Source organism: Canis lupus, chromosome 2, assembly GCF_003254725.2.
Source record: "Canis lupus dingo isolate Sandy chromosome 2, ASM325472v2, whole genome shotgun sequence".
NCBI lineage: Eukaryota > Metazoa > Chordata > Mammalia > Carnivora > Canidae > Canis > Canis lupus.
This window is the reverse complement of record NC_064244.1, coordinates 71,276,831-71,300,735: the sequence shown is the minus strand read 5'-3', so window position 1 is coordinate 71,300,735 and position 23,905 is coordinate 71,276,831. Positions and strand designations below refer to the sequence as shown.

Below are 23,905 nucleotides of genomic sequence, written 5' to 3'. Positions count from 1 at the left end.
TCATGTGATCAGCCTCAGAGCCTAAGACCCAGAAGAGAGAAAGAGTGATGCCAATATCCGGACATCAGAGAGAGGGAGACCCAGAGTCACAGAGACCCAGAGCACAGAGTCCGGAACTGCTGAAACAGACCAGAGATCAAGGATGTGGCTCCCCAGCCTCCCTCCCTCGCTCTCCCTCCCTTCCTCCCACTCTAGAGTTTCCAGCCCCAGCTGTGCCTCCTCCACATACCCAAAGCAGAGTTCTCCTGGCCCTGGGAGTCTGTGCCCTGGGACTGGAAACCAGTCTCCTCCTTATAGCAGTTGGCTGGTGTGTGTGTGTGTGTGTGTGTGTACGTGTGTATGCATGTGTCATCATCCGTGTGCTGTCCTGGGCTGGTGCCTACCTTGCACACAGCCCTTCCTCATCGTGCCCCCTTCATACTGCTGTCTACATTTTCACAGGTTCCTATCATGCCCATCTTTACACGTGCCACAGTCAGCCACACTCATTCAAACCCAGAAACATGCCCTAGGTCTCCTTCTCTAACACATCTGCACATGGGGCCAGGGGGCTCCCGATGCATAAGCAACCAGCAAGTCTCACCCTCCTAAGCTCTCCCAGCCAGCCATTCCCCCTTCAGCAACCACCAAGGGCAACTATCCCCCTGCCACACATAGGCAAAGACAAAAGACCAAATTTTGTCAATTCCAAAAGACAATGCACTCAAAGGCAGGGACCCCATCTGTTTTGCTCACTGTTGCATCCCCAAGTGCCTGGGCCATTGCCTGGAATCTTGTAGGTGCTTAAGAAATATTTGTTGAGTGAATGTGTTTATAGTTGTTTCTAACAGTCACTCAGAGAACCCATAGTAATTTACAGCCACTCGGAAAAACACTAATGGATACCACAGTGTATACACAAGAAAGCATCTTACGAACATCTAGGACAACACATTAAGTATAGGTGTGTGCACACAGGTGGCTGCTTGTGTGCAAACACTCAGCACAATAGCTGGATTAGTGGTTCTCAACTCTGCACATTAGAACCACCAGGGTAAGCTTTTAAAAATCTCATTGCCTAGGCCCCACCCAGCCCAATGAAATAAGAACTTCTGGGCCGAGAATCACTGATCTTGATGAAGGACCTGAAAGTGTGGACGTGTGGGTTATTAGCAGGGATGTGGGTAGAGTGGATTTTCACTTTTAACAGGACAGCTAAGCAGACTCCCAAACCAGATTATTTGGGTTTGATTTGAACCCTGTTATCACAATTCACTCACTGAGTGGTCTTTGTAAATTGTGTTTCCTGTCTGTAAAACAGGATAATAGGATAATAATCATCACAATAAAGCCTTATCATAGAATTGTTGTGGAGATGGCATGAATTTTACATACACACACACACACACACACACACAGAGTACCTGGACCATAGATGAATAAAGTATTTCCGATTCTTGTTATTTATTTAAACTTTGAAAGAATTTTTTGTAAGTAGGCTTTTTTTCCCCCTTTAAATTGTTATGAAAGGGACACCTGGGTGGCTCAGTGGTTGAGTGGCTGCCTTAGGCTCAGGGTGTGATCCTGGTCCGGGATTGATTCCCACATCAGGGTCCCTGCAGGGAGCCTGCTTCTCCCTCTGCTTGTGTCTCTGCCTCTCTCACGAATAAATAAAATCTTTTAAGAAAGTTGTTATGAAAGAGCGAGGGCTCATACTACTTACACCCACTTCCCATGTGGTCTAGGACAAGTCACTTACTCTGGGCCTCTGAACCTGTCTTCTATATATCTATAAATAAATTTATAGACGAAATCTGTATCTATAAACGAAGTGACTATCTTCTCTACCTCAAGGATAGGTTTTGAGGAATAAAAACTCCAGGGAAGTATTTAATAATGGTGGTGAAACCCAAACATCTGGCAGCCACACTACTTTGATGCTTTTTGCAATCAGGTAAGGTGCAGGGCTGTGGCTGTGGTTAAGGCTGCAATTTCTGAAAAGAACAGATCAAAATAGGGTGACCCCCATTCCTGCCCCACCCACCTGGACAGGATCAGAGAGGCTTCTATCCCAAGGCTGGGCCCTTGGTCCTAGCAGATGTCCCAAGTCTGCTCTCCAAAATACACCTCTACCCTCTTCACCGCTTACTAAGCCACAGGCTGAGATACCTCCCTTCCCGAGCTCCTATTCTCTCCCTGCCCTTCCACCCCAACTTCACTTTCCGGGAGTTCCCTCTCCAAGTCTCTCTCCCAGCCCAGAAACTGGAGCTCCCCACTTTGCTGTGAATCCCCATCCCTCCTCCAAAACCCTCTTCTAGTTAACGAGCCCCCTCGCTGGGCTATAATCACCTCCCTAAACTCCCATTTCCTTCTTGGGTCGTCCCTCCCAACCCCCACCAATTCCTGGGCACACAAACCTTCACTGCCCTCCCTCCCCATTTCAAGTAGAGCCCCATTCTCTTCCACTGAATCCCCTCTACCGTCCCCTTTCCTCACTGAAACGCTTCCGGGCACCTTCACTGCCCCCGACCTCCTCACCCCACAGTTTGTCCCCACCTGGACAGCGTCCCCAAGCTGCTTCTCCTTCCTCAGCAGCATTGAACACTCATTTTCTCCCTGCAGGTGGTTCATGGGGCTGAAAACAAGCTTCTCTGGTCTCCTGCACTGGTTCTGTCCACGCCACCTACTCCAACCAGCCTCAGCCAGGCCCCAGAGTGACCTTGCCAAAGCCCTCTCCCCGTCCCCTCTCCAAACAGACCTAACTTCGTGTGGCTTCCACCTGCCCCCTTCCCTGCCAGGCCTCTGCACAAGTGGTTTACTCCTCCAGGAACAAAGTCCCCCTTCCCCACCCTGACTGGGTCATACGGCTCCCTGCCCCCACATGCAGCACCACATAGGCTACTGGATTGTAGCCTTGAGCTTCGAGTTGACATCCTTGCCTTATCATGCAGTGAGGTGACAGTGGCTTCATTTGAGCCTTGAGATGCATAGAGGGGGCCTGGCGGGTGGATAAGCCTCACATCCAGCACAGAGGCTGTAGTTTAGGGGACTGTTTTACCTGCCCCATCGGAATCCTCTGGTATCCTCTTTCAGATAGGAGTTCCCAGCAGCTGGTGGTCTGGGCCCCCCTCACTCTCCCAAGGCCAGAGCCTTGCTGTGTGGGCCCCCTGGAGCTGTCCCTCAGGGTCTCCCTGACCTTCAGTGGGGAGACACGGAGCCATATTTGGCAAAGCTTTAGCACGAAGCGGATCTATGGGAAAAGCTGCTTGATAAACACCAGGCAGCCCAAAGTGGGCATTATTTGATCAAGGGCAACCAAGAGCTCCCAAAGTCAGGGAGTAGGGAACAATTTTAGACTTTCCAGGTCCACTAGAAATAGGCATGGTATTGAATTTTCTTTATACAAAGTTTACAAAAGCAGGGAGGAAACAGACCCGGCATTTGGGGTTCAGGGTGGAAAGGGGAAGGCAGAAATATTGGGCTTATGGGCCTAGTCAAACTCTGGAATTTGCACAGGCAGATGCAGGTGTGTCAGGTGTAGTGATGCAAAATGGGGAGCCTGGAGACAGAGATCCAGGATCCATGGTGAATGGGAGATACACAAACAGGGGGGTACTTTAGTCCTTGTGGGAAAGGGGGCGCCCCACAAGGGTTCTTGGGCTTGGGACAGCAGGAGAGCTGCAAAGACAGGTGTCTCCGAACCACAGTAGAATTGTAAGGCCCAAAGGCTGGGGTGACATAGTACAATGAAGGGGCTGGAGTCAAGAGACTTGGGATCTAGGATGGAATGGGGGTCCAGAGCAGAGGGCCTCAAGACCTAACTCATACTGGGGATCCCACAGGGAGAAGAAACTTTGAGGGGAAAACATGGGTCCTAGAGGCAAGCATCCCTCCCTGCACTTGTGGGGTCCTGGAGCATGGGACACAAGAGGTGAGACCCAGGACCAAAACCAAGGACCTAGGAAGCAGAATCCCTGGATCTGGGACATAATGCGTGGACCAGGGGCCTCGAAGCCCTAGGGAGCAGGCTGGCAATCCCAGTGGCAGGGCCTGCACTGTAATCTGGGAGTTGGGTGTGGGGGGGCGGTTCCCAGATGCCAAGCAGACTCAGATCTCAGGCAGAAGGGCGAACTCAGAGGGAGGGAACATATGAAGGTATTTCAACTCTGGGGAACCAGTGTCTGGTGACAAAACCCAGCCAGGTGTCTTCCATTCCATCCACCCTCACTCACCCCCTTTCACAAGACACAAGGTGATTTTTTTTTTTTTTTTTTTTTTTGCTTTTTTTCATTTCTTTTTAATACAAACTTGGATCTTTGGGTGTGTCCTGCCAAAACAGAAAACAACAACAACAACAGAAGAGAAAACCCAAAAGAGTGAAAAATAAGAAAGAAAGAAAAAAAAAAAAGCTCCCGCAAGAGGTTCTTCTCCCTCCCCCCCACCATGCGAATTTGCACACCACGGGACCACAGCAGGTTTACAGAATGCAATATACAATCCACGATTTATAATAAAACAGTATATACAATAAATAGGATATTGTTCATTTTTGTCAAACGACCTGTAGATAAATTTCTCAGTGCATACTTGCAGGGGCTCTGGACACCTCGGGGCCCCGCTCGCAACCTCTTGCACACGCTCGCTCTCTCTCTCTCTTTTTTTTTTTGTCTTTTTCTAAAACTGTGTTTTGTTTTTAAGTTTTGTACATTTTTAAAAAGTATTTACAATTGCTGGTTTTGTGCAGAAAGGGCTCACCTTCGGCTTCTGCGTGGAGGAGATGGGCGGGGAAGGGTGGGGGGAGATGGTAGTGCAAGGGGGTACAGGTGGGGTAGGGTGGGAGGCAGAGGGGCAGGCGCTCCTGCCAGAGGACAATGTGGACACTGGGAGGGGTCTTGGCGTTGGTTTTCTGAAAGCTGCAAAGAAACACAAAAGAAGAGCCAGAAGTCAGTGGTAAGCAGACATGGAGCTCTAAGAATGGAGCAGGACCCCAACCCTGTTCCTACCAGGATTCTGGGAGAAGCTAACCACATTGTTCCTTCTTCCTGAAGACTCCAAACAGCCCCTCGTGAGACAATGGACTGTTTCTGGCCTTCTCTGAACTCAGTTTCCCCATCTGTAAAATAGGTTTGTATCCAAGGCCAGCCTCAGGGGGTAGGTAAAGGAGGCTCTGGGAGAGGAGTCGGGGTCCCAGGTGGCACAATTTGTTAAGAACTTGGGCTCTTGGGACACCTGGGTGGCTCAGTGGTTGAACATCTGCCTTTGGCTCAGGTGGTGATCCCAGAGTCCTGGAATCAAGTCCCTGTGCAGAGCCTGCTTCTCCCTCTGCCTATGTCTCTGCCTCTCTGTGTTTCTCATGAATAAATAAAGTCTTTACAAAAACTTGGGCTCTGAGTCAGACACAGCTGAGTTCAAATGCTAGCACCCCTGGATAGCTCTAGGACGCTGGACAAGTCAGTGAATCTCTGTGAGCCTCAGTTTACTCATCTGTAAAAAGGGGATAACCCAACTATCCCATAGGTTTGTTTGGAGGATTCAGTGGCTTAGGGGTGGATGAAGCCTGGCACATGAAACATGAAAAAAAAAAGATACTGATTATACATCATTATTTTCCTGGGGCCTTATTTTCCTATTTGCCAGCTAGGTGCCCCAAGTCTCAGTTTCCTCATGCAACAATGAATTTAGTAATTCCTCCAAGCTAGGCTCTGGTGAGGAATGACACAGTGGGGAACACAGGGCTTGAGTACAGCAGAGGCAAGAACTGCACACCTGTGCATTTTCCTTTCTTCTAATTCCAGCCCCTTCCCAGTCCCCTCCAACGCCATTCTGTTCCTTACAGAGGCAAGGTGACCAGAAAGTCTGTCTGAATAAAGAAATTGCCCTGTGCAATACTATCTATGTTTGGCTGCACCCCTGCCACCTCCTGAGGCTGGGGAACTTCTAAGGTCCCATCCCTATAATCACCAGACACCAGAGGTCTGATGTACCCTTTCTTCCTTTCTTCAGACTTCCCCATCCAGAACCCAAGGCTTTGCTGAGGCTGCTGGGAAGATGCCCGGTTATCCTCAAGACCTGCAGTCAGGAGCCTGGCCCTTTCAGGGTTCTGGCCCCCTTGAAGAGCCCTGAAATTCCTGTCCCCACACTTGGTGAGCGACCATCCCACCAGAATTATGGGGTGGGAAGTGCTAAAACTGCCTTCTCAGACCCCTTCACAGAACACCCTCCCTCCCCCAGCCCTGCAGGAAGCAGGCGACCACAGAAAGCCTTTCCTCTCTTGTCCTTTCTTGGCTTCCCTTCCCAACAGGGCCACATTTAAATTCTGCTCAGCCTCGGCTGCTGTCTGCTGGGCAGTCAGCCCTGGGGAAGACTTTTGTCCTGAGGCTGGACTTGCCAGGACTCCCCCCAGGGCCAGGGGAACCAGGTGGGCTCCCGAGAGGTAGGGGAAGCCCCCATCCTGGTCTATCAGCCCAGGTGGCAAGCAGAGTCTGGGAGGGGAAGGGTGGGAGGTGCAGCTCTGTTAAGCTGTCAGGTCTCTTGGGGGGGGGGGGGGCGGTGAGGGAGGATGAAGGATTAGCTGTAGGGGAGGGGGAAGAAGTGCCCCTGTTAGGGTGCAGCTGTATTATAACCAGGGCAAATGGCAGAAAAGCAGTTCTTGGGGTAGGGGGTGCTGTTGGGATGGATGTCAGTTCTCCAGTTAGGGTGATAAACAGGAACAGCTGTAGCCATAAGCCGGGTATCATTAGGGCACAGGACTACTGTATCTGGGGGAAGGGGTTCAGCTGGGGGGGGATGTGCTGGAGGCATCTATCTGTAGGGCAGCTTTACTGCAGTTGAAGAACAGCTGCCAAGATAAGGAACCTTTATTGGGGTGGCAGGTATAGTGTGCTGGGGTGACAAGTGAGGAGGAGATTCAAGACTGGCTGCCCCAAACCACTCAGCAAGTGGACTGTACCAAACCCCAGCCTTCCCTGCTCCCCCTAAGGGCCCCGGGGCAGGCTGGGAGCCTCTGCACAAATCCCTGTCGCCCCCGCCCCCTCCGGCCCTTAGCCACTGCCAGTGACCCTCTCCAAGCCAGGTCTCCATGGTGATCTCAGCCCAGCAGGCAGCTCCTGCCAGAACCATTCCCGCGGTGCCGGCGGCCAGGCAGCAGGGAGGCTTTCTCACCCTCTGCTCAGCCCTCCCAGTCTCACCTTCCTCCTCCCTCTGCCCTCCCTACCTTTCAGGACTGGGCCAGAATCTGGGGGATGGTGGGGACGGGGCCTGGGGAGAATCAGAACCAGAGGTTCCCGAGCTGGGAGAAGGGAGGATGCTGCAGCTCTGCAGAACCCTTGACCTCTCTGGGTTTAACTCCCTAAAACAGAGCTAGTGCTGGGGTGCCAGGCGGCCCCGTGCTGGGCACTGAGGACAAAGCAGAAGAGGCGATCTGGCCCCTGCCCTCTGCCCTCGAGGGGCAGAGAGGGAAGCAAAGCAGACCCCACAGCAGGCAATTACAATGTAGGGAGACGGGGGCTGTGCCAAGGGGAGCCCTGGGGGGGGGGCCTGAGGGGGCACCTAACCCAGCCTTGGCAGGAGGAACTATGGCTCTTCAACTCACTGCCTAGCATGGTGCCCAGCACACGCCAGGGTCAAGAGTATGTGCTGACTGAATGCCAGAGCAATGACCGGTCTAAGTCCGATCAGCGTGGTGAGGTCCAGCTCAGGTCTTGCACACCTCCAGGACGCCTCCTTAGACCACCCTGTTACCATAGCTACTGGTACACTTGTCATTCCCTTCCCTGCTCCTCCAGGGCAGAGACCTGTGTGTGGTACCTCCACATCCCCAATGCCAGCATGAGCCCGGGGCCCCAGGACACCGGCCATTGTTCCTGAAACTTAACCTTTTAGTGCCTCTATAATGAACAACTGCAGAAGCACATTCCACTGAGTCCTTGCGCTCCAGCAGTTTTACCGTCTGAGGTGCCAAGGCATTAACTGGTCTCTGCCTGTCAGTAGGGGCTGGCACCAGGAGCATCAAGGGATAGCTGAGCGGGGATCCACAGTGCTGCAGATCATATATAAATCAGGCTGTCCTCAGAGAGCTGCTCTCCCCCTCAAAAGGAGCACATTCATGCATTCATTTAAGGGACCAGCAGACATGTATTCACACCCACCAACTGCCAGGCCAGGAGCTGAGGTCTAACCTCCACCTTCTGGTCTCTGCCCTCCAGAAGGGGGTCTTAACGTCAAACAAGGCAGTGGAGCAGAAGGCAAAGAGAATGCAGGAAAGTTGGATTTGCCGTGCAAGTCCTTTCCCTCTCTGGGCTTCAGTTTCTATATAAAATTGGGGGCTGAACAGGTAATGGGGAGCATATTCGGGCCCCAAAGGGGTCAGGGGCAAACCACAGCTGCCCAAAGGCTGATCCAGTTAGGTGTGTAGGCCCCTCAAATGTGGGGAGGAAACTGCTTCTGGGGCTCAGACCACACATGACAGATGGGAGACACCCTCTGGGAGGATGTACGGACTGTAGGGCGTGGGTCTGGCTCTCCTCCCCACTCCAGGGAATGTTTTCAAAATCTGTGTCTACCAGTGACCAGAGGTACTCCTTAAACTCTAGGTCTGGCAGTCATTCCCTCCTTTAGAATCTTTCCCCACCTTCTCCACTGCTGGGCATAGCGGGGGATGCTAATGGGACCAGACAGAGTTCACAGCCATGGTCACCCACCAAGCTTGTGCGGATCTCCCACCTTGCAGAGCTGCACACTGCTTACAAGTCCTAGGAGGCTCTACACCCAACACTCACACTCTCTGCCTTCCTGATCAGAGAGGCCTCTGTAAAGACAGGCCCTGGCCATGGGCTGTTGACACTGAGTGATCACCAAGGGCCCTTTCTGGCTCTATCATTTTATGCTTCCTGCCAGGGTGGCTGTGTCTTTGGGCGAGTTCCCCCACCCTGTCTGTAAACTGGGTGGGGTTGTACTTGGAGAACTCCAAAATCCTAGTTAGCCCGAAGAGTCTGAATTGGTTTATTTATATGCCCCTCCCCAGCCCCATTTTAGGAGCATATCTGAGGACAGTGAGAGTGACAGGAATGGTCTCATACCCACTCCCCAGTGCTTGCCCTTTCTGCTCTCAATTCTCTCTAGTCTACATGCATGTCTTTGACTCAAGGCAAAAAACAATGTCCCAGGCATGATGAGACATGGGGAAGACAGGGAGCGTGCACAGCAATGAGCAACCAGCCTAAAGGGGCCGATGATGTGGTGAGGACATTCTCAGGAAGGGTTGTCATGGATGCATAAAGCGCTGGAGATTAAGTGGGCCTGGGAAGGATCCTGGAACGCTTCTTGGAGGAGGTGACGGCTGAATGAAAGATAGGAACTGACAGGTGGGCGATGGATGGTGGGCAGGAAAGGGCAGCCCAGACCAGGGACAGCTAGAGAAAAGGTATAGGGCACTCCCTCCTAAATCCACATTCTGGGGCTGGAAAGCAAGGGTGTGTGAGAAAGACGTCAGGGCAAAAAAGGACCTGAATACCTGGGATACCAGGCCAGCAGCTGTAGACAAGGAGACTGGTATGTGTGTGTGTGGGGGCGCGGGAACAGGGACAGGGAGAAGTATGAAATCCACAGATAGTAAGCAATGGAGTCACAGGACCAAAGGGGTTTGAACCAATTCATCCAGTAAATATTTGGGGGGGGGGGGGCTCCCGACACCACATATTCAGAAATGCTGAAGAACAAGCACTATGGTGGACACAACGAAGGGAACAGTCTGGGGTTGGGGGCGGGTGTTGAGGCAGAGTCATGGCAGCCATCAGTTGCACCGACCCAGGGCTACAGCTTCGGAAGCCTTTGACTTATTCAAGACCCATTTTCTTTTTGTAAAGTGGGTTCCACCATGGACGGGGCTTAAACTCATGATCCTGAGATCAAGACTGGAGCTGAGATCAAGAGTCAGACGCTTAACCAACTGAGCCACCCAAGTGCCCTTCAAGACCCATTTTCTGGCTCCAGGAAGTTCCTGCTGCCTGCCTTGCTCATGGTTCAAGAGGCGGTCCCTGGGATTTCCAGGGAGACTAGTTCAGTCCCTGCTCTGGAGAATGACGCCTACATGGAGACTTTGAATAAACACCTGTTTATAGGCTGTAAACTCCATGAGGGCAGGACCCTGTTGGTCTTGTTCAGTGGTATCCTGGCCCAGGGCAGGTGGCTAGTTCATGTGCGATGAACACAGAATTAACCTATTTCTCCTTGCTCCCTCGCACAGAGGGCACCATGGCAGCAAAAGTTATGACAAAGATGTCAAATCTCCTGGGAGAAAAAGCCATGACTTATGACAAAGTCATAAAGCAATCTTTTTCAGGTGACCTGCGCTGAGAGGGGATTGGTGTGAAGAACTGCATGGGAAAGGTTTCTAGCTGACCAGGGTCATTTAGAAGCTTGGGTCCTATTGCCCATTAGGCTTCAGGTCCCTTGGGGTGGGGCCTGTGACTTACCTTGTCTCTGGGCCCCCAGGGAAGAGCCTGCTCAGTTGCTAAGGCCAAAAACTAGGTGGAGTTTCACAGCCTCCCACCAAAGGACCCAAACCCACACGGGACATAAAGTCCTGCCTAGGAGGCAATAGGGGTAGCAGGTAAAGGGAGGCTGACTACAGAGTCCTGAGCAAGGAGGGAAAGGTCAGAGGTGTGTGTGTCACACAGACTGAGTGACAGAATTTAGTTGGTGGGAGGCTGCTGTCCACCCATTTACCAACAGATGACTACATGCTTACTGGGGGCCAGGGACGGGGCTAAGGGCTTCATGGGTAATCTCATTAGTTCTCACAAGAGACACAGCAAGGTGATGTGACTCACCAGGTCACATAACTGGTAAGAGATGGAACCAGGCTCTGCACAGAGGCTGCTCTGTGCCTCCAGGCATGCTCCTCGCCACCACCTTCCAGTCTCAGGGCCTCACTCCCTTGGGCTCTTCCGGGTGCACAGGGATGTGGGGAGACGGGAGAGGAGGAGCGTGAGAGGGCATGTTCACAAAGATATTACATTTCCAGGAAATGAGGGCTCAGCACAAGATGGCCTGGCCTGAAAATGGCCGTGGGAGAGGCAAGAAATAGGATGGGAGGGAGGACAGCCTCAGAGAGTGTGAAGAGAAGCCCACAAGAGGCCGGGCAGGGATGGCTGACCCCTGACGTGAGGGCTTCTTGCTCAGAGCCAGAGGCAAGATCAAGTGACCTCTTGAGGTTTCAAGACACAGAGAAACAAAGCCCAGAGCAGCTGGGGCCTGGCCCAGGTCCGGGCATGCCTGCTGACCCTGGTTGGCTGGTGGCCTTGGAAACTGCTTCCTGCTCCGGTCAGGCCCCAGGCTGGTATAACCTTGGAGGACCTGTGACATTTCTCTTGGCCTCAGGTCCATGCCTGGGAGGGAATGGGCAGGAGAGGGGGACTAGAGATTCCTGAGAGCCTTGGAGGGCACTTCCTGACTGCATACCCAGCCCCAGGGTCTGGTAGGGCTGATCTTCAGCCATGAGGGCCCAAGCGCTCCCCATCTTCTACCCCTTCCTTCTCTGGTCTGGCGGCTCAGTACTCAGACCAAGGGGGTCCCCTAGTCCTCAGTCTGACTCCCCTGAGCATTCCTCTTCTAGTATATGTGCTGCTGAAGTGAGCACCTGAGCTTTCCTCTTCTAATTCACAGAGGGGTGTGACCCTCCCCTTGCCCACAGTTCCCTCTGCCTGGAATGTCTCCCCTCCCCCGCCAAGTCTCTGTCCGTCCAAATCTTGCCTATTCTTCAAGGTGGAGCTCAAATGCGTCTTCTTCCACAGAACCTCAAGATCTGTGTAAAACATCAGACCCAGCAACAATGGTAGGGAGTGTCCAACCAACTTGTCATTTTGCAGATGGGGAATCAGTGGTGCGAGGTACAGAGGGAGTAGTATGGTGGGATACCCAGGTTCTTGGGCAGGAGGTGGGCAGTATTGGGTTTCAATCCTGACTCTACCATTTACTAATTGTGGATCCCCTGGGCAAGGTTCATAGCTGCACCTGCCTCCTCAAATCTCTAATGTGGCAGGGGCAGGGCACGACCCTTTCCTAGCCTGCTGTGAAGGGTCAGTGGGGCAGTGTGGCATGAAGGGTCCAGCACAGACATGTGTCCCTTTTCTCACCAGAAGGTCTGAAAGAGGACCTCTGATCCTAACACCCACCCCCTGCCTCTAGGCACCTGCTGCTTGCCACTAGGTGTTTTCAGGTTGCATCTTAGGTTCCTAAGGTAGATGCTGAGCTCCAAGGGCAGGAACCATGTCTGCTTTGTCTCCCCTACACCGGGAACTGGGATGGACATTGAGGGGCTCATGAGGTGGGGCTAAGCCAAACCACTGCTTCTCTGGGTGTCCCATGTCAGAATGTTCACTGCCCATTGGCAAACGAGCAGATCTCCCTCCAACACTTGCTCTGCGGTGTGTGTGTGCCTGGGGTGGGAGCCTTCTAGCTGATAACTCTTCAATGGCTCCCCACTGGTCTTGGAATATACTTCAAACTCCTTCCAAGGCCCTGACCACCTCACCCGCTCACTCAGTGTTACTGTCTTCTCTTATCAATGCCCCAAGGTTGACCTCCTTCCTGCCCCAGGGCTTCCCCCACTGCCGTTCCCCATGCCCAGAATGCTCTTCCCACTCCCTATCTAGCTGATGCCCCTTCAGCCTTCAGGGATCAGCTTCTGGATCAGGTCAGCCTGCTGCAGGCTCCCATAACCTCCTAGCTTTTCCTCTTTCGCAGCCCTTCCTATGCTAAGTGCTACCAAATGCCCCGCGTCATTCTATACACCATCTCTCTCTAAACTGGAAGCCCCCTAAGGGCCAGGACCTCATCTGTGGTGTTCACTGTGGTGCCCCCCAATGCCTGGTTCATCGTAGGTGCTGGACAGATGTCTCCAGAACAACTGAATGCATTGGTCCGAGGACAGTGCTCTCAGCTCCCAGCTCTGAGTGGAGAGCGTGGCCAGAATGTGGGGCTGGATGGCATCCCAGTTCCTCCTGTGTTCAGGCCTCACTGGATGGTTCCATTATGTATCTCACTGAGCTGTGACCTGCTCAAACACCCAGCCCCCACACTCATTTACTTTCCCATCCAGAGCCCAGGAGGAACGGTTTTTGGATTATTTCACATTTCTGGATTATCCGGGAGACATCTCCCCTCCAGTGAGAAGGATCAAGAGTTTGACATTTTAAACCCTAAGCAGCTTCTCCCTGGCCTGCTTCAGATCTGCAGCTCTGCTGCTTGCAGTGAGACGCATGGGGAATGGAAGGCCATTTTAATCTTGGCCTGGCTTCATTAGGAGGAAAATATGCTGCCAAAAAAAAAAAAAAGTTTGGTCCACTGTCTATGCCACGCAGAATTGCAAAACCTAAGAGATTATCAAAGTCAAACTTCTTGAACAGATGGGGAAACAGAGGCCCAGAGCTGGGGGGAGTAAAAGCATGGTGAAGGACATGTATGCGCTGACGGCCAATTGGGGAATGGTGTTTCCTCAGGCCTCCTGATTCCCACATGCTGCCCTTTGCCACCTTCAGCCACCAAGGGACCTGGGGTCAGGCAGAAAGGGGATAACAAGTTTCCACTGACATGACTTCAGGACCCTGAGTCACCCTGGCCTTGAATGACCTCCCCAGAGCAGGGATGGGACTTTCCAGGAGCCCTGCTATTCCTTCTCCAGGAAGAGACACTCCCAGGAGGCTGCAGTGACAACAGAGGTGGAGGATGAGGGGCTCAGACAGGCCCTCAGCCCACTTCCCCACCACCCACTCAGCACCCACTATATCCGAGGCAATTTTGTGACATGTCTGCTGTCCAAATAGTGGGATCTGATGGGCCAGTGGTGGCTGTTATTTCTGGAGCAGGTTGTGCTTCGAGAAAGTGATTCTTCTGACCCTGTCCCTTTTTACCACTTTGGAGGCATTTCCCCCTTTTGTGCCTCTGACCACTCTGAGCTTATCTCAGGTCAAAGGTATTGAAAAATAATCTTTGGGTGTACCTCGAGAAACTCGGGGGGATATTTTAGGCCATTGTGTAAAGCCCTTGCAGAGTGTGACCAAGATGTAGTGACCACACCCTCATCCTGGCCCTTGCCAGACTGCATCTTGAACTAAATGAAGCTCCTAGAGAAACAAGCAAGCCTGGCCAGGTCGGTACCTCGGTTGGGCCCTGGCAGTTAAATTACCCACCCTGCTTCACCCTTCACTCATCTCACACAGGGTCATGTAAATGCAAGAGTTCAAGTGGTGAGTGTTTCCTGGGATTCGGGCAGCGCCTGCCCCAGACCTAGCATGGACAAGGGAAATAAACATTTGATGACCCAAACCTGATGGCCCTATTCAATCTAAGGGTTCTCAGACCACTTTAGTAACTGAATGTTCGAGCCTCGGGCTGGGTTCCCTACCTAGGTGCTCCCGTCTTTTCCTGAAGGCTGTCCCCAACGTCTAATCTTGGACTCCTTCCTGAATCCCAACTTCCTATTAAGGACCTATTAAGGTCCCTGATCTTGTCCTTAAACCCTTCCTGCTTATCACTGTATCTCTTCCTTTTGCCTTAACTCTAATGTCCTCATCCTCCACCCCACCCCCTGCCAGGCCTCCCCGCCTGCTCCACCCAGACCCCCAGACTCACCCAGGAACAAAACCTCGAGGTCCAGTCGGCACTTCAGTTGGCACTACAGGGAGGTGACGGTGAATGTGTCCTCAGGGTGAGGTTCCGCCATGGGCCCCAGGAAGCCGCTCTTGGGGCCCCCACCCAGGCCGGGATGCGCCTGTGGCATAAAGCCTGGATACCTGTAGGCGGTATCCTGCAGGGGCAGCAGCGAGTCCCTCGGCACAGGGGACAGGGTCAAGTCACTAAGGAGTGGGCAGCCATAGCCAGCGGCGGCGGCAGCAGGGCCACGGGGTGGGCCAGGCGGCCGGGCCATCTCCAGCGGCTCCTTGTCGGCCTTGGGAGTGGCTGGCGGGCTAGCCAGGTGTGGGGCACTGAGGCACGCGGCCTCCGTCCTGCCCAGGAAGTCAGCCAGCAGCCCCGTACCCACCTTCCCTTCGTAGGGTGGGCTGCGGGCTGCCGAGCCCGGCGGGTACCAGTAAGCTGTGCCCTTGCAGCTGGGGGAGTCGTAGTGGGGCTGGCCCAGTGGCAGGTCCCGGCAGCTGAGGTGGGCCTGGGCTGCAGCTGCGTGGCCCAGGCTGGCCCCCTGGAGCCCATGCTTGAGGGGCTCACAGGTGGCCAGCTTTGTGGGTGGTGGCCGCAGCTCCTCCTTGAAGCCCAGAGTGGGTGAGCAGGTGGGTGAGTACGCCTTCTGCAAACCGGCATCAAACACCGTGGGCGGGTGGGCCAGAGGTGGGAAATGCTTGCCATCTAGCTCGGGAGCACCCAGGCTAGGCGAGTCGCAGTGGAAGCCTTGGCCGAAAGTGCCATCGGAAGGAGTGGACGGGTTCATGGAGTAGGGTCCCATGAAGTCACAAGGGTCTCGCTCACCCACACCGAAGGCCCTCGACTGGGAGGGCAGTGGTGACATGCTGCTGTCCCCACTGTAGTAGTCCAGGCCAAGGTCTGGGCTGTCCTGGAACAGGGGGTTGACTGGCTGTGGCTTGGGGATGAACTTGGCTTTGGCTGCTGCACCGCCCCGCTCCTTCTTAGCTGAGCAGGCCCCACCACCCCGTCCACCCCGCGGCTGCCGGGGCCCGGTGCTTCGTTTGGATGGGTAGCCTGAGGCAGTGGCCGAGGCGGATGATGCGAAGCCCAGATGTGAGGCCTCGAACAGGTCCACCTTCTTCCGCCGTCCACGGCCCGGCTTGGAGCTGCTCTGGAAGAGGACGCTCTGGTTCCAGTTGTAGCCGGGGGCAGAGGATGCCTCGTTCCAGTCCATCATCAGTTTCTCCAGGCTGGACAGGCTTGACTGGCCCTCACTGCTTGAGGCCTCGCTGTTGGCGCGCCGAAAACCGCCGCCGACCGGCTGATTGAACTGGGTGCTGTCAGAGGATGACTCGGAGAAGGTCTCGGACACAGCTGTCTGCTGCTTCACCTTCTGCGGCGTGTAGTTGGAGATGTCCAGGATCACGTTGGGCTCGCTGACATGGCAGTCGAAACCAGGATTGTAGAGCTGACTGAAGGCCTCCGAGGCCCAGTCCAGGCCTCCATAGCCCTGCCGGAAAGGCCACTGAGAAGCCCCCGCAAACTGCCGACAGTTTTCAGGCGAGGGCTGGAAGGAGGAGGAGGAGGAGGAGGCGGCAGAGGCAGCGGAGGTGGCAGAGGCTGTGGTGCCCTTGGGTACCATGTAGCCACCGGGGGAGACGGTGCTGGCCCGGCTGTCACAGCGCAGGGGTGTGGGGGCTGAACCAGAGAAGGGGGCCTCAGAGCTGTTGAAGAAGGAGGCCTTGCTGGGTGGCAGGCAGGGGCCACCGGTAGGTGGTGGGGCGTAGCCGGCGCTGTGGGCGCTGCTGGGAGAGGCAGGCAGGCTATTGCCACTGCCATAGGCGAAGCTGCAGTCCTTGCTGTTAGCACAGTCCTGGCCCGTAAAGGGCTTAGCTGGGGCAAAAACGCTTTGTCCGGCCCCGTAGCCACCATACTGAGGTGGGTAGGTGTTGGCGGGCGGGTGGGTGGTAGGTGAGCGGGCCACGGCCGAAGGCGGGGGAGCCAGTTTCGGGAAAGTCTCGGCCGCCCGGCAGTCGGACGTGGCTGGAGTTATCCCATAGCTCGCTGCCCGGCCAGGCGGGAAGGTCTGGCGAGCGGACAGGACAGGCTGGAAGGAGGGGTCCGCACCAGCCCCGCTGCTGCCCACAGCCACTGGGCTGGCCTTGGCCCCCCGGCTGGGGAAGCTGGCCAGGCCCCGCTGGGCCGGCAGGGTGCTGGTGGGGGGTCCCGCGTAGGTGCCCGATGCCTTCCGGGACTCCGGGCGAGAGGCTGAGAGGGCAAAGTCTAAGAGGTCGGAGGAGTCATCCGAATCCAGCAGTGAGCGAAAATAGCCGGTGAAGAGGTTCTGGCGCTCCTGGCTGAGCTCCGTCTGGCCCGCGGGCGCGCCGGTGCTATAGTAGCTGCCTCGGCCTGACGCCCCGCTCTCTAGCCCAGTGGAGGCAAAGGCCTGGGCCTCGGTCCCCTGGAACCCGCAGTTTCGGCCAGCTTGCCCGCCCGGGTGCCCGTGGTGAGGGGCCCAGCCACCACCCTTGTCCCCGGCCCACTCAGCGCCTGCCTCCCCAAAGCCGGGGCCGCTAGGCACCTGCTCTGGGAACAGAGTCCCATTCTTCCGGGACCGCCTCTTGCGCTTGGGCTTCCCGGTCATGGCGTCCACCTCCCCCCGGCCCCGTTTGCGCGGGTGCCCCAATTCGGTGAGGCTGGGACCCCCAACACCAGCAGCCGCCACCGCCACCACTTTCTTTTTCTTGCCAATGCCCTCAAAGAAGTCACTGAAGGAGCATCGGGCTGCCTTGGCTGCGTGGCCCCCGCCCCGGCCACCAAAACCGCCTGCTTTCCCACCGCGCCGTCGGAAGCCCTGCACCCGGTGCAGGAAGTGGGAGATGCTCTGCGTGTCGGGTGCCTGGTGTACCGACTCGGGCTCGCTGGGTGTCCAGCAGCGGGGGGGTGAGCACCGCCCGGCACACTGGCTCTGGCGGTTCAGGAAGGCCAGCTTGGCGAGGACATCGGAGTACTCGGCCTTACTGTCATTGGCGTCTGCTGCGTAGGACGGCTGGGGAGAGGCCAGCTTCTGCTTCCGCCGCCGCCGTTTCTTCACCTCTGGCATGGCCATGGCGGCCGCAGCCACAGTTGCCGCTTCAGCCGCTACCACTGCTGGCTCCTTGGGCTTGCCAGGACCCAGCAGCAGGTTCTTAGGGGGGCGGCCGCGTTTCCGCTTGAGAATAATGGGCATCTCCCCGGGTGGGAAGACCACCACCACGTTCCGGCCGTTGTTCTTCATCTTCAGCAGCGGGGTGGGCTCTGCTGACACGCGCAGGCCCAGCTCCTTGCCCTCCACGCTCAGACTGCTGCTCAAGGATGACACCTTGTATGTGGTCTTGTTCCGCCGCCCCAGCGAGACGGGGATCTTGGCCATCTTCACCACCATGCGCCGCACTCCCCGGCACTTGCCTTTGCGGGTGGGGACCACTGGAGTCTGGGAAGATTCCGGCTCCAGTTCTGGGACTGGGCCTGGGCCCGGCAGGGCAGGAGGTGGTGGTGGTGGTGGTGGCGGGGGCTCGGCCAAAGCGGCCGCCAGCCCCATAGGCATAGGCAGGGGCAGCAGGCGGCCCTCTGGTCCGGCGTCTGCCTTGCGTCCCCGTCCAGCTTTCCGTCGGCGACACAGGATCTTTGGCCTATCAGTGCGCCGCAAGGCGTACTTGGGGTGACCCTCAGGCCCGTGGGGGCCATGGGGCGAGCACAAGTCCAGGCGCAAGGGCTCGGCCAGTGGGCAGGGCCCCAGGGGCTGCTGAGGCTCTAGGCGGCGGCCAGGGACGTCAAGCAACTTGGGCAGAGGGTCAAGTGCCTGAGGGTCGAGCAGCTGCGACTCTAGGGAGTCAGGCAGGGTATCCAGGGCCTGTAGAGCCAGGCCTGGCAGCCCCAGAGGATCAGCGAGAGGTTGCAGGGGTGGCAGCTCCAGAGCTTCCCCAAGTGGCTCTAGGGCCTGTGGGTCCAGGAAGCGGGGCTGGGGGTCCAGAAGCTGGGGCTCTGGCTCGGGAGATGGTGGCTCAAGGGCCTGGGCCTCCAGCAGCTGGGCCTCAGGGCAAGTCAGGGAGGCCAGCTCACTGAGGATGTCGGCGTCAGCAAGTTCCGAGTAATCAGGGCCGTCTGGCTCAGGCTCCGGGGGCAGACCGGTGGCTGCAGCTGTGGCTCCAGGACTATGGCCTTGGCCAGGCTGGGGACTGTCCCTAGGCTCGGGCTCCGGCTCATAGAGGGGGTGGCTAGGCCTCTCGGACTTGGCATGAGGGGCAGCCCGCTCCTCAGGGCTGCGGATGCTGTTGGCCAGGCTGGGTGAGGAGAAGAAGCTGTACTGAAGGTCACCGGGGGGCGGGGCAGGTGGGCGGCTGAGTCTGAGGCCACCGCAGTCCAGGTGCACGCCGCTGTGCTGCAGGTCCTGGGAGAGCCGGGTCAGGTCCTTCATGATGTCAATCAGCTGCACCACCGGACGCAGGTTCACCCGCCCGTTGTCCCAGCGACGTCGGGAGCTGTTGCTGTCTCCCGCAGGAGTGGGGCAGCGGGCCTGGGAGACGGGACGGGCTGCCCTAGGGGGCAGCGGGTCGTCCCCCTTGGCAAGGACTGGTGGGCGCCGGGTGCTGGGGTCCCGGCGTGGGGGTGGGCGTGGGTTCTCGGAGAAGGTGTGGGCGAAGGCCTTGTCAGGTGGGCTGGCAGGGGGCCGGGTGGGAAGCAAGGGCCGTGGGGTGGGGGGGCCACCGGGGTAGTACTTGGGCTCCCGGAGGTAGTCAGGAGAGCTGCACACGGCACTGGAAGTCACCACCAGGCCCTGGGGCTTCACACGCATCCTGACCTTGTCCTCCGCGGGCCGCCGGGCGGGGCCGGGGCTGACATGAGGGTGCGAGAAGCCGGGACCAGGACCTGTGGGGCGGGACGGGCAAGAGAGCCCTCACCGAATGCCTAAGACCTCAGCTTCCCACATCCTCAGTGAGCCCCCTGCACCCCTCCTGTGAGTCCCCTCAAGTCTGATCCCCTGAATGACTCTCTGCCTTTTCCCAAAACCACCACATGCACCGTGAACCCCTGAGGGGCCCCAGTTCCGCTACTGGACAGCTCACCCACTTCTAGACCTGGCTGTGGGCTCAGGGGGAATCCCATCAGCAGGCTGGGGCAACCACTCCAGATCCAACTTAAGGAGGGGGCCAGGAAATCCTATAAAGGGCATGATCTCTTCCCTCACATCCGCCCCCCGCACCTGCCCCATCCCCAGGGCTCTAAGAGAAGCCTGGCCACTCACCCTCGGCTCTGCCGCCTGGGCTGTCACACTGGAGATCTCTGTGGGCAACAAGATGGGCAATAGGGGATCTGAATTTTCAGGTGGCCACAGCCCAACCACTCACTACCCACAGGCCCGGTCTCCTCCACAAACCTCCCCCGGCTCCCCTGGCATCCCCACCAGTGCACACACCCGGCTGACCTGGGAGAGAGAGGGCCCCCGTGCCCGGGGGCTCTGCCAGTTGCTGGCTGTCAGCTGGGGGTGCTGTGGAGCAACTTCGGCCTGAGCCCAGGCCTCGGGGCGTGGACAGCGCCTGGAAAGGACCATCGCAGCTCAGGTTTAGTGAGCACCTACTGCGCGCCAGGCACTGGGCTGGAAGCTGTCCAGGCATCGTTTCATTTAATTCTTCATACAAATCCTGTGAGGTAGGGGCTATTAATAACCCCATCTTGCAGATGAAGAAATGGAGGCTCAGAGATGAAGCAACATCATTCATTCATATACTCATTATTTATGGAGTGCCTACTTTGCACAAAGACCGGGTAGACAAACAGGGATCAGATAATCATACATGATTTAATTATTAGTGGGATAAGAGCTGCAAAGAAAAAGTGAAGAGTGCCTCAGGTCAGAGGTTTGACAGTCATACTAGGGAGTCAACAACAATAAAAGCTCACACTTGGGGGGGTAACTTCTCCATTGCCAAATGTTGGGCTATTAATGAGCACTTTATGTGGGTTATCTCATCTAAGCCCCGTGTAGACCTGAGATCAGTATGATTATTATCCCCACTTTTACAGATGAGGAAACCAGCCACCGGAAGGGGGTGAGCACCACAAAGATAAGGACTTCTGTCTGTCCACTTCTGTGTCTATCTCCTAATGCCCTGATCAGCACGTGGCCCACAAGCATGCTTCAAAAAATATTTACTATTTCTTATGAATGAATGAACTAGGTGCACAGAGCCATTAGCCCTGCCTTTTCCCATGTGTTCCCTCTTATTCATCTTCAGACCCAAAGGTGGGACCCCCAGAAGGGTGTGGAGAGAGGATGAGAGACAATCGTGAGGAAAGGGATGTTCTCTGACCTCTCTCCCATCTTTATCAGAGAGCCCTCTCTGATCTCTCCCCCTACTGCACCTATGGCCATAATCTGGCCCCTGCCTTGCACTGAGTCCTCTCTATTTCCCCTTCACCCATTACTGGTTGCACCAAGTCACCAAGCCAGTCATTAAGACTGGCTTTTCGGTGCGTCTCCCCCACAGAGTGTGGGCCCTTCATGGGTAGGCACTGCATCTGTCTTGTTTATCACTGTATCCCCTGACCCCAGGGCCTGGGCTTTGGATGCTACATAAATATTTACTAACTCCCTGAGCTGGTCAGGGCACAACTGGGATTTAAATCCAGGCATGTCTGACTCCCAAGGGAGCCTGGGGACTCAGTGCCCTGACCGCTGGGAGGGTCCTAAAGATGGACCCCGATCAGTCCTTACTGTTCAGCTCTGACCTGATTCCCAGGGTTCACCGCCCACCCCCCCAGACGTGTAGACTCCCACCAGATGCCATACTGCCCAGGGCTGTCACCCCACAGGAGGATCACGGAGCCGACTGAGGGACAGGATGGTGTGGGAAGGAACACTCTTCCACTCCCCTGTGGTGGGCAGCAGTTTGCAATCTACAAAGCACTTCCACACATATGACCCACCGAATCTTCCCAGCAACCCAGGAGGCCTGGTTTATTATCCCTGTGCTCTAGAAGAAAATAGGCTCGGAGCGGTGGTTGTGGGATTTGCCTGAAGTCACATAGCTGCTAAGTGGCAGGATTCCTAATTCTGCCCTAAGCCCAAAGCCTTCTTCCCCTCCCAGCTCTAGCAACTTTCCTTCAGCCACTCCTGAAAGTGCTGCTCCTAGAGCTGAGGTCTAATTTAAGGCTGGGAGGAACCTTCAAATCGCCAAGCCATTTGGCTTCCAAACCCTGGGCCTGGGGGAGCTGTGCAACATTCCAGATACCCAGGCCCTCGTCCAGGGGAGTCTGACTCACAGATCTGAAGGGACATCTGGGAATCTGTATTTTTAATCAGCTTCCCCATGGGTACACTCTTCTAGTGCCACCTTGCACTCTTCCCATTTCACAGACAAGGAAACTGAGATCCAAAGAGGGAAAGGGCCTTGCCCAAGGTCACAAGATGTTGCTTATCCAGACAGAACATCCCTGTCCTCTGTCTCTCTTCTCTTGCAGTTCCCAGGCCTCAGCTGCTCCTCACTTGTCCTGCCCCCTCCATCACTCAGGGTCCTGCTCTCTCCCAGGACTAGCTGTGGACTGTGGACTGGCTCCTCCCAGGCCAGGCTCTCTCACCCGTTGGTCTTGCAAGAAGGGCTGTGGGTGACTTCACAAAGGAGGGAAGGGGCTCAGGCTGTGGCATCTCCAAGCCCCATTTTCAACAGTACCGCTGACCCGTGGCTCCTGAGAGTCTTTGAGATGCCTCCCTTCCTGAGGGTGGGGCTCCCCAAGCCTCCCTGCCCTGGAGACCTCCCACTTGGGGCCGGAGGGTGTGATCTTGGCAGAAGAGAGAAGCTCCTCTCCAGTGGTTGCTTCTGTTCCACCCACCCGTGAAGACCTTTGGGCATGTCCTCCGGCCAGCCCTCCTGACTCTGTCCATGGCTCTCTCTCACAGCCTCCAGGATCTGAGGGAAGCAGCTGGCTCCCCTCCCCACCACACCCAGGCCGCCATTTTCTTGGACCCCTCCCAAGGGCACCACCTATCCCATGTCTGTGAACAAAGTCAGAAGGGTCCTTGTGTCTGACAGTCTGCTTCTGGGTCAGTGTGTCTGAGCCTGCCTGTGGGGACACCAACCGGCTGGGAGGGGGCTGGGGGCCCCAACCTGCAGAGCACGGTGCCGGGAAGCGCCAGCCCACATCCTTGCGTCCCCCGCCCCACCCTCCCCCGCTGCGGCTGTGACCACCCCACCCCTTCCCCAGCCGCCTCCCCCTCCCCCACCCGCAGCCTCCCCAGGGGAGCCAGGCTGCCAGCCCCAGCTCTCACTTCCGGCCTCATGACCCTCTCTCCAGCCGGCACACTCCTCCCCCCACACCATTTCCCTCCCAGCCAGGATTGCAGACCCAGGGATGTCCTCAAAGGGAAAACACTGTATCAAAAGGGACTACTATAGCCTCCAAGAGCCCCTCCCTATCACCTCCCTTCGGGGCTCCCCCGGGATCTGCCCCCCTGGGGATCTGCAGCACCCCTCTCAATCTCCTTCAGCCCCCTCCCGCCCACCCACTCATGCCCAAAGATTTTCTGCCAACCTGACTCCAGCCCAAAATCCTACCAAAGAGGACAATGATGAAAATAATAACAGCTGCTGTCACTTATTTTGGCATTAGCGGCACAGAGAGGCACAGAGAGGTTAAGTTATGCCCCTGAGGACAAACAGCCAGGACGAGGAAGAGCTGGAGTCTGAATTTAGGTGTGTTGAGCTCCAACAAGGCAAACTTCTTCACTGTCCAGAGAGTCAGCACCCTCCCCTGCAGCCTCCTCCAACAGTCCCGATCCTCATCACCAGTTCTAATTTTTGACTTCTAATCTACCCCCTCCCAGCTTCTTCATCCCCTCCCACCTCAGTCATCTAAACGCACTACCCTCCCTCGCCACTAGGTGTCCCCTTAGAGCCACCGATGCCCCCAAGGGGAAGCAAGTCCCGCCTGGCCTCCTGGAGTCATCAGGCCCCCCCCTCTACCGTATAGCACACCCCACCCCACCCTACCCCTAGCTACACAGAGCTCCTTTGTGCAGCCCTCGCCCACCCCCTTCCTGCCCAGAGCAGGGCACCTGGCAAGCAGGTCTTCCCTGGACCCGCCCCCTGCCAGCCCCCTGCCCTGGGTGCCAGGTGTTGCGTGCACCACCGCCAGCTCTGGCTGAACCTGAGGGTCACCCTGCCGGGCGGCCCTCCCTTCCTCCCTCCGAGGTCACCCAGGGACTGTGCTTCCCGCCCTGCTCCACCCCCATCCCCTCCTGCTCTTGGCCCTT

At 56.3% G+C, this 23,905-nt stretch overlaps 1 protein-coding gene across 4 annotated transcripts in view; it reads right to left on the bottom strand.

The window, feature by feature from the left end:
- Nucleotides 1-1,419: 1,419 nt before the first annotated feature.
- Nucleotides 1,420-23,905, bottom strand: part of AHDC1 (AT-hook DNA binding motif containing 1) — a 66,421-nt gene continuing 43,935 nt past the window's right edge. For all 4 annotated transcript variants that reach the window (XM_049105709.1, XM_049105705.1, XM_049105708.1 and 1 more), the window contains 4 exons: nt 20,081-20,192; nt 19,901-19,938; nt 14,611-19,524; nt 1,420-4,892 (listed from right to left, as the gene is read on the bottom strand). In XM_049105709.1, coding sequence (XP_048961666.1) covers nt 14,654-19,450 — 4,797 coding nt within the window. In that variant the 5' untranslated portion in view covers nt 19,451-19,524; nt 19,901-19,938; nt 20,081-20,192 and the 3' untranslated portion in view covers nt 1,420-4,892; nt 14,611-14,653. The remainder of the gene's footprint in view (nt 4,893-14,610; nt 19,525-19,900; nt 19,939-20,080; nt 20,193-23,905) is intronic.